Genomic DNA, 15311 nt, shown 5'->3' with positions numbered 1-15311 from the left:
AGGTCAGCTCATTGCTAGACTCTGTTCAACTGAGGATCCCCACAGAGAAGTTGATGAACTTGTCAGGATCAAGGGGAGGACATTCTGTGTCACAGTACACTCATGAGAGCTTAAAGAATCAGAACTAGAGATTTCAGACTTTGATTTCCATTGTCAGTAATTTTCCCAAAAAGCATAGCACAAACAGTATTTCCAGAACCAGCAATGCCTTTAGATAAACATCCATCTGCTTGGTAAGACATATGGCAAACTGCTGAATAATGGCTTTGCTGAATTAATGGAAATTGCTTACCTCATCATAATAAGCCCTCAGATCGGCTCTTTTAGATCGTAGGTCCCAGAACACGATGGTCCCATTTTCATAACCTATCAACAGCTGCACGAGGGAAAAAAACCACAATTACATTTCCTGATTCAAAAGGTACATATAAATATTGAATAATATAAAAAGAAATAGCAAAGTGATAGCCAAGATTGTAATTTGCCCTAAACATAATACCTTGCTTTCAAATTATCTTTCAGTATAAATTACTTCACATTGCTGACAATTTAAGATCTGATGGGAAAAAAAAAGGGCTTTATACACCTTTTTTTCCCCTAGATGATTATGCACCTGGACAGTCTTCTCAATAGCATATCTGCTGAAAACCAAAGATGGTAGCATGCTCCTACCAGGTCTTACTTTCCCTCCCCTTGTTGGAGAAAAAAATGTTTGACACCTAAGATACCACCTAAATAACTTCAAATCAAGAGAATCATCAGACTAAACTTTCATTCAGCTACTTATATTCCTTTTATTTATGTTTGCTATTGCTTCAAAACAGTCTCAAGGACTCCTACAGCAGAGAATAAATTGCTTGCATTCCAATAATTAAAATAAATTAACTGATATGTCAATTTTTACTTCTTATAGAACTGGGACTTCATATCATCATGCACACCAGAGAAATACCAGCAAAGATTTCTGAAAATATGAAAGAGAATAGAAACAATAGTCAGGAGAAAAATAAGAATGAACACAATCATATCTCCTTGTCTCCACTGAGAAGAAGTGAAATATTGATCTGGTACTGTAGAGTTGCTCTTCATTTGAACAGAATTAATTTCAGATCTTATGGACAAGATCACGTCTAGCTTATTTAGGTGTCCTGGAAACTGTTTCCCATAGAATCTGTCTTCTTAAGAACCTGTTCTGGACATGAAGACTGGAAATGGCTAAACTGGCAGACTCACATTTCTGTGATAGAATATTTTATAAAACTGGCAATGATAGTTGCAGTTATTCATCATCTGTAAACAGATACATCACAAAATGCAGGCAAGGATTTATAGTTTCTATACAAAGAATTTGTGAAGAATAATGACAAGACAATCTCTTAGCTGGAGAAACCTTAACAGCATCTTTGCTATCACTCAGTTTAGCTTGCATGAGTCCTAAAAATGAAATTTGGCTGGGCTGCTAAACAAAACATCACTTTCTTTCCAAGTATAACTGATACATCAATACTGCTACAAAAGAGCCTGGGAATACTCTCAGTTCTACTGGATATGGCTCTTTTCATTGACAGGAGAGTATTCCTTTTGTGGAATCTCCTAGCTAATCTGGAAATTATTTATAGTTAATATATTTAATACCTGAATACAAACAATAATTACTTATGCTCCTGAATAATTATTCTCCTGAAAAAAATTTAAACTGCCCTGGAAAAATTCCAGAATATTTAATATTTTTGCTCTGGATGGCTCCATCTGGGATTCTGTGTCAGAGTCAGAAAGCATGCAGCTAACTGGATAGCTCTTGTGTCAGGCTGCCATATGGTATTCTGGGATAATGGGCTGCCATTGACACAGTGAACAAGGAGGGTCTCACTGCAGCTGCTTGCTCTGTTGGTACAGCAATCCCCAATGGAAGCTATTTGTATATCCAGGAGTTAGTGATGCTCATAGCAGTTCACTGGTGTAGGTGCAGGTCTGGGCTGTGCTGCACACAGCACTTGGCTTTCAGGCCTGCTCATATCTCTTGGCCACAGGGTAAAAACTTAGCTGCTATTTCTAAAGGACCTTGTAGGCCTCTCCCACTTGATAAAGGCAAGGGCAGCACCTTTGTGCCCTGATCTTAATGTAAGGCAGCATGTTTCATGTGAACATCCTTTTGCTTGACAGTAGAAATGGATATGGTGCTTTAAAAAAATATATTTTGGGATCTCCAAAGACCAAAATGTTGGCAAGAGTCTCTTCACAGAGGATGGTGCCATGCCCTTATTGGAGGTTCATCCCATGCTACACAGCTTGGGGTTCCCACCCTCCTTTTTGTACTCACTCCAATAAATAGTATTTTAGTAAGTTATGGAGTATGAGTGCCCTCCTTACTGTCATCACAACAAGCACTTGCCCCTGGGCATTACACTGGGTACCAAACCAGTCACATTCAGTTTATATCTACCAATATTCTTTTCACCTCAGCTTTTGTACAAATATATTCAGAAAAGGGAAGGAATTGAAAAGCATTTAGTATGTGGCCCTGTTTCTTAATACGCCTTTCTTCCCTGGGGAAGCAGGCTTGCCTTTTGATTTTTATCCCTCTCTTTTGCAAAGATATCATGCTCCAGGTAATTACTAAAAGGTTAAATTCCTTTTATCAGAGGCCGCATTTCACCTGCACTATTGCTGAAATGCTTAATGCACAACTGCACTAAAGAATTGCAAGTTACAAAGTATAATTTCAGGGAAGAAATAAAGGCAAAGAGATTTGCTGCATAGTCAGGAATCTCTCTTTTTGTTCAGACAGTAGTCATGCTGCTTTAGTACTAACACTGTGGTACAGCACTAAAGCCACAACTCCAGCTTGGATGAATGGGATTAGTCTCATTGCCAGGATATTTGTGATGGTCTGGATTCTGATCTGTCTGAACCATAGGAAACTCAAACATTCCCACTCCTCTTGGTCATAGTGATCACTTGGGAGATCTATAAGACAGGCTCTATTTCTGTAATAGAAGTAAAAAGCAAACCATCCCTAAATGAAGTTGAAGAGGAAAACCTAGAGAAAGAAAAACAGTATCTGTAAAAGGAGTCAAGGATGGAGAAAACTCCAAAGATCTATCTTGCCTTTCATGGCATTTCATTTAATTACTCATGCTTAATTAGCTTACAAAAAAGGCAGAACATAGGACAGAATTTGGAGAGAGAAGTCCTGGCAAGATCTTCCTTGTTTAGAGGAGTTGTTTCACATTTTGACTTAAATCATTCTTCATCAAATGCTTTTGATGATGGGAGGAAATTTCTTTTTCACAGTCAGCTAATTACATTCTGGTACATGACAGCAAGCCCCTTCCTTGTCCTGGTAACACAAAACAGCTGGAGAAAAAATCCCAAACAAGCAAGCCTGCCAAACAGGCTTGTTGTTTTAGGTATTATTAGATCTCAGAACTCAGACTCAGAGATAGGAAGTTTAGCCCACCAGCTAATTGTAAATAACATTAAACCTTTTCCTATTAAGCTTTCTCCGTTTGCTGGGAAACTGCAGATCATTGCAGTTAATGTCTTTTCCTTTGTCAGCAAGAAAAATCATGTTTGCTACAGATCTGCCACTTATAAATGTCTGTGCACTCCAGTCTATCCCTAATGTACACTTATTAATTGATTTGGCAGACACAGTTTTATTTCATGAACTTAATCACTTGGTCCCTGAATTGTTCCTCAGTGACACATTAAATGCCTAAATTCTCTTTGATGTTTGTCTTCCAGCCATAGCTTGTTAGATTCATAAAAGAGACTTGTCTCCAAAGCCTACCTAGAAGCCACTCTGGAGAAATTTTGAATGGCAGAAGTCATCCTGAATTGCATTCACTCTTTTGGCACAAGGAACCCCATCACCAGTCAATGAAATAAACTGGAACTTTTAGGAATTCAAAGGATCTTAATGAAAAAGGTGAAGATACTGCCAGAGAACAAACCTCCCTGGCTTTCAAGTAGATCTCTTATGATTGTCCTAGACTTTGAAAGGTCTGACTATGTTTCAGGACTCTGAACCACTCAGCGTTCATAGAAGAAATACTTATTTACTTTAGCAAAACATTCCCAGGTCTATAACCAACTTTGTAATACCCCAGGGAAGGCTATACCACTGGACTCTTGGCAAAGCACTTGTAGAGTAGTAGCCTTGCAGAGTACAAAAACATCTGCATTTTGAGTAATGATTATGACTGATTTGTACCTACTATTAAAAAATTCCTGAAACACATGCAAAGAACACTTCTATCTGCTGCCTATCATGATGTGATGTGCAGAGTCTGACTTCTGCCTCCAATACATTTTGGTGGTCTTTGGTTAGCTTGGAGCTGTGGAGATTAGCAAAGTATGTGGAACTACTATCAAACAGCTATTTTATCTAAGAACACCTCTGCTAAATTAGATAAAAGTCTACCTCTGACAGTATCTTGTACTGAAATGGCCAAGAGCAAATACTAAATAATAAGGGAAGAAGACAAGTGTTTGCAACATTCTCGCATATTCTCTCAGTCTAAGTAATTTTCTCATTCAAGTATAGCCATCTCCTCAACTATACATGGTCCTGTTTAACCTCATCTTTAAGAACCTTTTAGGAGAATTCAGCAAATCTCATCAGTTACCTTCCCATGGATTTCTTCTGTGTTAACTTTTCAAGTCTTCCTTGTGATCAGTACATTTTCAGCATACACAATAGCATTTGGAAAAAGTTTCATAGGTTCTACCCATTGCACATTTGAAAAAGTACTTAATTGTCTTGTTTGGAATCTGACCTGTCAGCTTAATTTGGTATCCTTTTAGTTTTTGTATTGTGTGGTGGTTTGACCAGGAAGGAGTGGGAATTCTGGGAAGCTGTGGTCAAACCAATGAAAGTTTTAGGTTTGAGACTGGCACCTAGTGTAGCCAGTGGGGTTTGGACACACCTCCGAGAATACACAGGGGTTAAAAGCAGGGCACTGCCCTTGGCACTCTCTCTTGGGACGTCGCTGTGAAGAGGTCAGATCTCTTCCCCCCGTCCAGCCTTGCTGCTGGGCGGGGGAGGGGCAGCCATGCGGTAGGCCCGGGGCCTTCAAGGATGGAAGGGTGGAGGAGCCCCAAGAGACATCGGGCAGCCATTCCCCCCCCCAGGAGAGAGAGAGAGGGAGAGTCGGCGGTGATAGCAGCCGGCCCAGGAGGAGAAAGGGGGGGGAAGGGCGCAGCCCGGCCGGCCGCAGCAGCAGCAGCACGTGTGGGAGTATTATCGTTCTGAGATAGACAGAGACTGAAAACTTTTAACCCTTTCTTTCATGATTGGGGCCTTGCAAAAATGCTAATCCTCCTCGAAGCTGAATAAGAAGGGAGATAAGAGATGAGATGAGACAAGGACCTGGCCCGAAGAACGTAGAGATGATTGGATGGGGAGAGATGATTTGGAGTGGCCTTTTGGCTGGACTTTTCTTGTGGCCATGGACTCAGTTGTTCCTGTGACACAGAGACTGCATTTAGGGGGAGGCAGTGCCTCAAAACCAGGAGGGTTCATTCGTGAGGACCCCCCGGCCCCAGGGGGTTGGAAAAATATGGGGGGGACAGATGTCCCAAAGCAGAGACTGTGCCTTTTTGGAGTGAGACAAGGCATCCTTGAAAGACAACCCTAAAAGCAGCTCTGGCCATGTCTCAGTGGTGAGAGCACTGGGCATGGAAGGAAGATGTCACAAGCGGCAAAAGGACTTTTTCCGGGCGGTGCCGAAGTGACAAGGAAGCACACGAGGTTTCAGTGTGTTTCCAGGGGAAGCCTATGGAACAAGAAGGACTCCTTTCCTCTTCATGAACTGCAGTTTGAGTATACTAAAGTGTGGGGCCAAGGCTGGGCAGTTGGGTGTTTTGGGAGAATGTATCGGATTGGGAAAGTCAGGGAGTGGGGAGGAGGAAAGTTTTTTTTGTAAGGTTTTCAATTTTTTTTCTTTTCCTTATAGTCTTTCCCTATTTTCCTGTAGTTTAAGTAATAAAGTATTCTTTATGTTTAAGTTAGAGCCTGTTTTGCTTATTCCTGGTCACATCTCACAGCAGACACCAGGGTGAGGCATTTTCATGGGGGGCACTGGCTCTGTGCCAGGCTCAAACCATGACATATTGAAAGAGACTATGAGCTGTTTCCATCCTCTTAATATCAACTGTGATTTTTTCAAACTTGGAATCACAATCAGGTGTTTTCCATAGAGAATCTCCCTGTCTCACTAAGTTGTCTCTCATATAGAAAATGCAGTCCCTTCTCTGAATTTCTTTTAGCATTATGTTCATTTTAGACATAGAAGGACAAGCATGATACTCAGTAATCAGCAGGCAGGTCAACAATGCATTTCTTTAATAGCTTTGTTTTGTTTTCTATTCTTCTCTGCATAATGCCTAATTTTGATTTTCTTTATTGTTCACTACTGAGCATTGAGCTGATTGACATTTCCATTGAACTGTCAACCATCACTCAAAGCTCTTGATAGCAAACAGGAATCATCAGCTCACACCCATTGTTTTATATGTAAAGCCAGAAATATTTTGCCCTACATGTACCACTTGCCATCATTTACACTGAAATACTTAAAAAAGACAGTATTTAACCTGCCATTTTACTGCTGAGTTTCCCAGCCTCCTAAAGTCCAGCAAACCAGGTGACATCAGTACTTAGTCTATCTTCTAGGCTACATATGACCATGTTAAACAGTAAAAGTCCCAGGAGCTGCTTTTCCCCCGATTTTTTCCTCATTCTGAATAATGATTGATTTATTCTGCATTCTTAACTAAAGTTTAATGAGACTAAGTTGAAAAATGTAGTTTAATTTATTTCTCCACTGTTGAATTTTTTTAAACTTAGAATTGTCTACTGATTTAATGCTTGGATCTTCTCCTACACCTGTGTACCTTTTACTGATATCTTCCTGTAAACACAATCAATTCTACATTCTGCAAAACTGCAAGTATTTTGTTAGTACCAGTTCATTCTTTACACCACTCTCAACCTATCGATATAAAGAGCTGCATTGAGATGGTTTTAGTATACCTTACATTTTCTACTACTGCTCCCCATAAATATTCAATGTTTGTTTTTCATAGGCCCTTGTCTGAATATGCTATTGTTCTTTGAATGCTAGTACTTCATCAGTGCCCGGATGTCTCCCATGTGCCCTCTGAGCAACAAGCACTTGTATTCCCAAGCCAGTTCTCTTTTAACTCTCTTGCCTGGGTCCTTTTTGTCTTCTCCCTCTCTGCTGAAAAATATTTTTAGGTTTCTGTTTGGACACAGTGCATGGCATTCCTGTAAAAAATCTTCACTGACAAGACCATTTTTTAGTAGCCTTTTTTCCTACACTATGTGCCTTAGGTAGCTCAGCAGCAGCTTCTGTTGTGGCCAGCAAACAAGAATGATGTCTCATCAATAAACCTTTATTCTCACCAGGTATTTTGTCAGAGATAATTAAACTGGATTTCTTGATGGCTTCTTGTTTGAGGCTGCAACACTACACTTCAATATGCTTAATTACTTCATTTGACAGTATTCTAAATTGCTTGACCTATTCTGATTCTTCCAGAAAGGCTCAGAGAGGCCATGGAAGTCGTTGGCGGGTTGGTTCACAGTTCCCTTCACAATATGGGTAAGTCCAAGGACAAGTGATGCAAATGAAAATCAGATGCAGTCATCAGTGCTTTTCTAGGTACACATAATTCCAGCATATTATCCCCCATATCAGTATCAGAAATTCAAACTGCTGCCAGTTTCTAACAGCTATTAGCTGTTATGTGAGGCACACTGTCAAACAGATACACCATTTGGAAGATGCAGTACTTTATAAATACACACTGAAATGCAGTCAATAAAAATGATCAAAACCAATGAGAGAATTAAATACCCTTTCCATGCAGGCAAAATGCTCAAATATCAGTAGCAACACATTAAAAAAAAAAAGAAAAAAAGCTGTAATAGAACCAGAATTCTGTCAATCATATTTCATCTTTGAAAAGCTGCCATACAAAAGAAGCCAGCTCTGATTTTGCCTCCTGATGGTATCAGTAACAACCCTAATGCTCTGACTGTATGTTTGGTTTCCTCTTGTGCACAGTGAACAGAGTTGAGAATTGCAAACAGCAGCAAGTTACAAACTTGGGTTATTATCATGATAATTCTTCTATAAGAAAAGATTTCCTATCTTATAAAAGCTTATTATAATGCCTCATAAGTGCATGTTTATCCAAGTACCAAAGTCATGATAAGCTTTTAGTCAAACCTTAATTAGTCAAGCTTTTTTAAACAGAACCATTTAGACAGTTATACATTTCAAGGTACATTGTCTTTGGCATACATTTCAAAGTACAGGATGTTGTCTGCATCACAAATCTTTACTCATTTAATTTGTACAAAGATAATTTTTTTCTTAAGAACAGTAAGATAGTTAAAATTCCTTGCAAACATACAAAGAAAGCAGATGATAAAATCAGTGAGTAAGCAAAAGGAAAGAGTAGCAAGGCAAATAAAGGCTATGAAATGCTGCAAAATTTTATACCATTGGTTGTACTCACTTTTCCCTCATCTCTTGGGCTGTCGCTTAAATGTACAACTGGGCCAGGGTGAGTCTTGGTGGATCTGCAATACAAAAATCAATTAAAATCTCTGAATGTTGTTTTTGTAAGAAGAGCTAGATACCTCAGCTTCTAGGTGTGCTAACATGAATCTCCAATGGTTTAAAAATAATTGTAAAAAGCCTGACAGGGTAGTCATAGGTATCTTTTAATGTTCTCCTCTATTTCCTTTTTGCCATTAAAGGCAAAGATTCTCTTTTCTTTATGAATCCTTCCTTCATTTTTTTCTAAATCTCAGTATTCTTCCTATTAAGTAATTTTCCTCCTCCCTCATTCTTACAGCTTTTTTGCCTTTTCTGTTCTCTATTCCATCTCTTTCTGACCGTCTCTCCTTACTTGCTCCATTTGAAGGCTAATTTGCCAAGGATTTACAAAGGGTGGACTGGATTAATTTCAGATACTGATAGCATGACTCACCAAGTTCCAATGTCACTAAAGAAAGGGTTTCAGTAACCTCACCTACACTGCCCTGTCAGGAAGTGTTTTAGCATTACTTCAGCAGAGTTTCAGAAATGGAGCAACTTGCCTCTGTCTGGTCTGTAAAGCCTTACCTCATCTTCAGACCAACTAACACAGTTATACCCACAATGCATGTTCAGTGGGGCTCCTCAGCCACAACACCCATCCTATGAGTCTTTGTAAACCTACAGAGAAATTAATTACTATCCTTAGCATCCCCTCCCTTTTTGCAACATGTACCAACCACATCATATGCAACTTAGTATTGAGTTGTTAATGTCCAGCACCTGACAGAAAATGCAAATCATAGGAAACTGACTAGACAGATGGAGATGTTTCTTCTTTTCTAACCTGACCTGCAGGCCCTGGCAGCTATAAAAAGCAAGAAGACAAGCACCAGTCCCCACTGAATGCCTGCACAGAGGAAGACCTTTCTCCCATCTACCTTCTGGGGTCAGAGTACATGTCCCTTGGAGTTCAGCTTAGGATCTGAACTTGCATGACTGGTCTTGGTTCACCAAAGGTCATTAGGAAAAAAATATGGCAGAGAATGGCAGAAGCCATAAAGTGAAGAGTTTATCTGGAAAGCACCTGTAAATGACCTAGGCTCCAAGTTTTAAAACAATTTGCAAGAGAATTACAGAAACAAACCAAAACAAGCTCCTCCAGCTGAACTACTCAAAGGATTTTTCTAAAATAATGGCCTCTTCCTTTGGCTGAATGCTGCACTGTAGCAAAACTGGCCTCTCTTCTACAGGTCAGACTCCAAATCAAGACTGAGAGTGGTCACAAAAATTCTCAGACAACTCAAGTATTAAAACACTGTGGACTGATGCATAGCCTCATAAGCTTCTCCTTCCCAGAAGAGTATGCTCCAACTCTCTTAAAAGCATGCACACTCTTCTCTGGCCTCTATACTTTGTCCACATTATGTTTTAAATATTTTAACTATTTAGTCAATGCACCAAAGCTGAGTCAAAGCAGAGAGGCAAAGATCTGAGCTGAGAACAATGAAAAATTACACCAGACATCCTGAACATGCAGCATATTATTCTCCTACATGAGGTCTCCACCAGCAAGGATTCTGCAAGAGTATTTTGCAGCATATCCCATCACAGAAATGAGATCAGCAGGCAAGCAGTGGACAGACAGTTTATACACTGACATTCTATACAGACTGTCTTTGATGGTGCCAGCAACAAGCACCCATTTCTCCTGAGACATGGAGCAAAACCATTTTTACAGAGATACAGATAGCAGGAGATTTGGCTGTCATTCCTATACAAGCCAACTTACCAGAGGGGACCCCTCTGGGTGAGCTTCTGTTTCTGAGTAACCTGTACTGAAATAAAAATATAATTTGCACAACACCAGGCCTTGGAGCAGGCAGGGCAGGTAGGCAGTGGCAGGGAACTGGGGGGTGAGATGAGGTTGTTGGCAAGCAGTGCTTAGACCTACACATATCTTGTACATCTGTCCTGAGGGAGTACATGTGACAGTTTGGGACAGTTTCAAGTGCTGTTTCTGACGTAGATTCACCTGTCTGAACTGGTCAGAGTATTTTCATGGAAAGAACTAGGTCTGTTTGGAGTATATGCTGCCTATGCAGTGATGGGCAAAGGAGGAAGGGTAGGAACAAGAGGAAAAAACAAGATGAGAAGACACAGTATAAGAATTTTCACTTTTTAGCCAGATCACAGACAGATGACATAAGAGAGAGCAGAGGCAAGCAAACATCAGATATGTTTCCCCAGAAGGCTGGGGACAAACAGAATGGTAGCAGAAGCACATGGAGGCTGACAAAGCACAATGGGTTGGGCAGCTATCCCAGGCCATTGAACCAACCAGGATGCACGGTTGGATGCTTGGCCATTCCATTCTTGGTACATGACCAGGAATATTGGCAAAATCATGACAAATGGAGGGAAAAAGGAAAAAAGCATAGTGTCTTTCTAAGGTAAAGATTGATTCCATTTAGTCAGCTATTTGTACCTATTAATTTTAAAAGTCAGGAACAGTTTAGATAAATCTGTGCAACCAGTTTCTTTGAAGGATACATATAACATTGCTTACCAAAGAAGGCATCAATTTCTCTTTGGGTAGAAGCAAACTCTTACATGAGTTGTCCTCTACTCTTTAGGCTAAGTATACTTTCATAGTATATGAAAGCTTGTTGTTCCTCTGTAAATGGTATAAAAACCCCTGTCTTTTACAACCAGTCTTGTTTCTATCTTATATTCCTGCAGGGTTTAGCCTCAAATTTCCATACTAAAAGCTCAGCTGAAAGGGGAAACCTTCACTAAATAGAATACATTTTCCAATCTCCTCCATTTTCCTCTTGAATTCATTGTAGTTGGGGGATCCTGGGATTTACTGCACTGTATTAACATTGTAGGGTTTGGGTATTTTTTTTAATGCACTTTTTGTTTCTTTTAGGAATATTGTAATTTGAATAATTATGCACCTAGTTACTTCTTTAGTTTGTTGAATAACAGCTTTATATACACTATCAGCAAAGTTGATACCAGACACAGCAGTCTGTGCACTGAATGTATGAGATTTTATTTTTCCCCATTGTTTTTCCTCTATATTTGATATAAGTATGTTCTTAGTATTCACAATACCTTACTTCTTGTTATTTTAATAATTTAGTTGTTTTGTATAACACCTGGCTTGCTCTGGCTTCTTCCTTTTTCTTTCACTTCTACTACATATAAGACTGTCAGGTATGCCACTCCATCAAAAGACTCAACAAACCATTCTTTAGTTTTCATACATACATCATTAGTTTCGGAAAAATAAGGATTCAGGGGAAGGGGGCTTTAGTTTTTGTCTTTGTTTCTCACCATTCTACTCTATTTTAACTGACAATAAATGAAATTATTTTTTTCCAAGTCAAGTCTGGTTTCTCCATTGACAGTAGCTGATAAGTGATCTTCCTGATTTTCCCTTTATTAGTGAACTTTTCCATCTTATTTTTTTTCCCTGTCCTGTTGAGGATGGGAAGTGAGAGAGCAGCTGGGTGGAAGTTTCCCAACCAGCCAGGATCCAACCTCTACAACTTCCTTGATTGCTTAACAGAGGCCAGCTTTGTTTATACATAGGTAAGAGTAAGTAGAGAGCCTATTAAGTTTGGCAGTCATAACATGGCTTCTGTCAGGAAAGCAGAAAGGATCCTTTTCAAATAGTTGTATGTATTTAATGTGCCATCACAGATAAGATCACATACAGGTGACAACAGATGTTCCTGAAGCTTTTTTGATTGTAGAGCCTATTCCCTGGCAGTCCTCCTGCACTGCCTTTCCAGGGCTCCAAGAAACATTGATTTTTTTCTATACACAGCAAGTAAAGTATTTGCATCAAAACTGATTCCTCTTTGGACTACATAATGAGGAATATTCACAAGATGCAGCAAGCATAAAGTTTGGTTTTGGATGAACATGCACAGTCCTATCTTGGGGGATATGTTTGAGGGAGGATAAAGCAAACAAAATAATCCCAGTGCAGGTGGAGCAAGAAAGAAAACATTGCTGTGTGTGAAAGCATTGCAACTTCCTCAGTTCTGCAAGACCTTTTTCTCATTGATCTGAGCCTGCCTGATGGCTCAATACAGAAGGAGAGACACAGTAAATCTTCTCTGGTTTGCTTCTCCTGAAGTGATGTTATCTCCCTCTGGATACAGGACTGTGGCAAGGAACCCAAACCTTGTCCTTTGTGCCACACTAAGACCAGGAACTATCTGCCAAAGGCAGATCAGTGCCTCACTACTTGCATCTCCTTGTCTCCTCAAGGAAGGTATGTATAAATAGAAAGAACAACAATATCTTTTGGAGCCCTGGGGAAGTGCTGCTTGTAAAAGGAGAGCAAGGCATTAGGCTATACAGTCAATTTCTCTTGAGGATAGACATCATGACCGCACTACATGCAGGATTAAACAAAGCAATTATTTAGTTAACTATATTATATCAATAACATTATTTTATAGAACTCATGAAAAACAATCAGAGCTACAGATAACAGTAATTACTGCTTTCATACAGTAAATTATACTGCATGGGGAAATGTCTGCACACAAACTCCATTTTGCCTCAAGTTGTTTTCATGTACATAAAATGTTCTGTTTCCCCTCACTGCTATTACAGTAAAGTTGCCAAGAAGGTTGGAGAGTTGGACACTGTCATTGTGGAACTGCTTACAAAGAAAAAAAAAAACCTGCCATTGAATTATATTAAATGCAAAAGCAGAGATCTGACAGCTCCTGGAAAGGACGAAGAGGTGCTGGAAAACCAACCAGATTTGAAGCTATTGTGAATAAAGCACTCTACTGTTGATGACAGATACTTGTGTACAGGCATTCCTTCAAGCTGGCCTTGGGCAGCTGCATAAAAACTAACTAGATCCTATTCCTTGAGAAAGGGAAAAATAAAGAAGAATTAGCAGGTGAAAATAAGGCATAAGTGAAATAGTTGAGCAGGGCATTTTTCATTTCCAAATAGCAGTCAGGGTACAGCTGAGAATGACTGAGAAAATAAAAGCACAAAAAGGATAAAACACAAATCCAAGTCAATATTCAGCAGAAAGAAAAAAGAAAAAAAAGAAGGTCAAGTCTGAAAACTATCAGCAATGATTTGCAGTAAAAAATTTCTGAAATGAAAGCTAACTTCAACAGAGCAAGAAAAAGGTATGAGCTAATGATACAAAACTTTCAATGTTTCATAGTCTTCGTTGACCTTTAAGCACAAATAAACAGACTGCAGAATTGAAAAATGGAACCAAAGATTCCCATGACAGCTGTACAGAACTAAAACTAGGCATTTGCTAAGAAGATACTGATACTTTTGAGTTTTTTTGCACTTCATCAGAAGTTGTTCCTGACAGCAGCAGGTATTAATTTACTTGGTGTGTATTCATTTGGGGAAATGAAAGAGTGGTTATGATGTTAGACATGACTCTTACTCAGAACACCACTGAAATTAAGACAGCACTCACCATAAAACAGTTTTCAAAAGACTTGTAAGGATGGAAGCTTTTATTTGATTATTTTATCCTACAGTTAGAAAGCTCAAAAAGAAGACTTCAGCAATGGTAGAATCTGAACACAGCAAAATGTGAAAACCCACAGATGATGTATTCCTCAATCATCCTGGAATGTTTTATGCACTCTAAGAAATTAAGTGACTTAAATACTGTCATAAGAACTTCAAATACCAAGACAATCTTTAAAACAGGTAAAAGTATGCTATGACAAAATAGAATCAAATAATTTTCCTTTTGAAAGAAAAAATAGCCTGCACAATTGGGGTACTGTAATGATTTCTGAGAAGGATAAAAATCTGGTGTTATAAAGTGATAGAAGAAGTTGGGAGAGGGGGAAAAGAAAGAAAACATCCACTGCTTTCCCTCACTGCTGTGGATCTACTGAGTTTCCATTTTAGGAAATGGGGATGGGCAAACAAAGGGCTAAGAAAGGAGATACCAAGTTATAGCTCTGTCATAGTTCAGTTCCAGTCTGCCCAATTCTTTGACCTCTCAAATCCCATAAATTTTGGCAAGTTTCATTCATTAGATAGTGAGGTGTTAAAACACTGGAATCTTACTGGGGGCTTATAATGCATATTTTTCATTTTTGGAGTTCAGAGGAGACATATAAAGACCTTCTTTTCCTTTCCAACCCTAGATGACTTTCCCAAATGTATAATCATGCTGTGAAAATTGATCTCATTGTAGTTGGAGTAAATGGAGACATGCTGGGCTCATTGACTATTTTTCTCTTCCAAAGCTGTTTCCAAACATTTGGAAGGAAAAGAGATAAACTGTTTGCTTATAAGAGAGTAGAAAACCAAACAGTATCATGAGCCTCAAAGCCCTCTGGCAAAGGACTATCTCTGCCATATGACAGAGAAATGACAAGTGAAAAAGTTTTGATTTATTCATTCTTAGCTGAGAAGATTGCTTTATTGTGGCCTGAAGTATTGATGATGCATGAGATGATAGAAATGTCTGAGACAAGAATTGCTACCCATACTACTCTTGTGTTTTTTCTTAGCTCTGTTCAAGGACAGGTCCACTGAGACACAGACAGTGCAGATAATTTAAGAAGGAAATTTTTCCTGTAACTTCCAGAATTGGTTACGACTCAGTTCTGAAAATAATCTAAAAAAGAAAAGAATGAAAAAATAAAAGAAAAAAAAATCTCTTTCCTTTGCATTATTATCTGTTCAGAACTTAATTTCTAACTA

The 15311-nt window shown here is 39.1% G+C and overlaps 1 protein-coding gene across 9 annotated transcripts in view; it reads right to left on the bottom strand.

Moving 5' to 3' along the window:
- STXBP5L (syntaxin binding protein 5L) overlaps positions 1–15311 on the bottom strand; it is a 184764-nt gene that overhangs the window by 76327 nt on the left and 93126 nt on the right. For all 9 annotated transcript variants that reach the window (XM_074534789.1, XM_005486091.4, XM_005486092.4 and 6 more), the window contains exons 6-7: positions 8554–8617; positions 293–376 (exon numbers count right to left, since the gene is read on the bottom strand). In XM_074534789.1, the coding sequence (XP_074390890.1) occupies positions 293–376; positions 8554–8617 (148 nt within the window). The remainder of the gene's footprint in view (positions 1–292; positions 377–8553; positions 8618–15311) is intronic.

This window comes from Zonotrichia albicollis, chromosome 2 (assembly GCF_047830755.1).
Source record: "Zonotrichia albicollis isolate bZonAlb1 chromosome 2, bZonAlb1.hap1, whole genome shotgun sequence".
Taxonomy (NCBI): Eukaryota; Metazoa; Chordata; class Aves; order Passeriformes; family Passerellidae; genus Zonotrichia; species Zonotrichia albicollis.
This window is presented reverse-complemented; position numbering and strand designations above follow the sequence as displayed.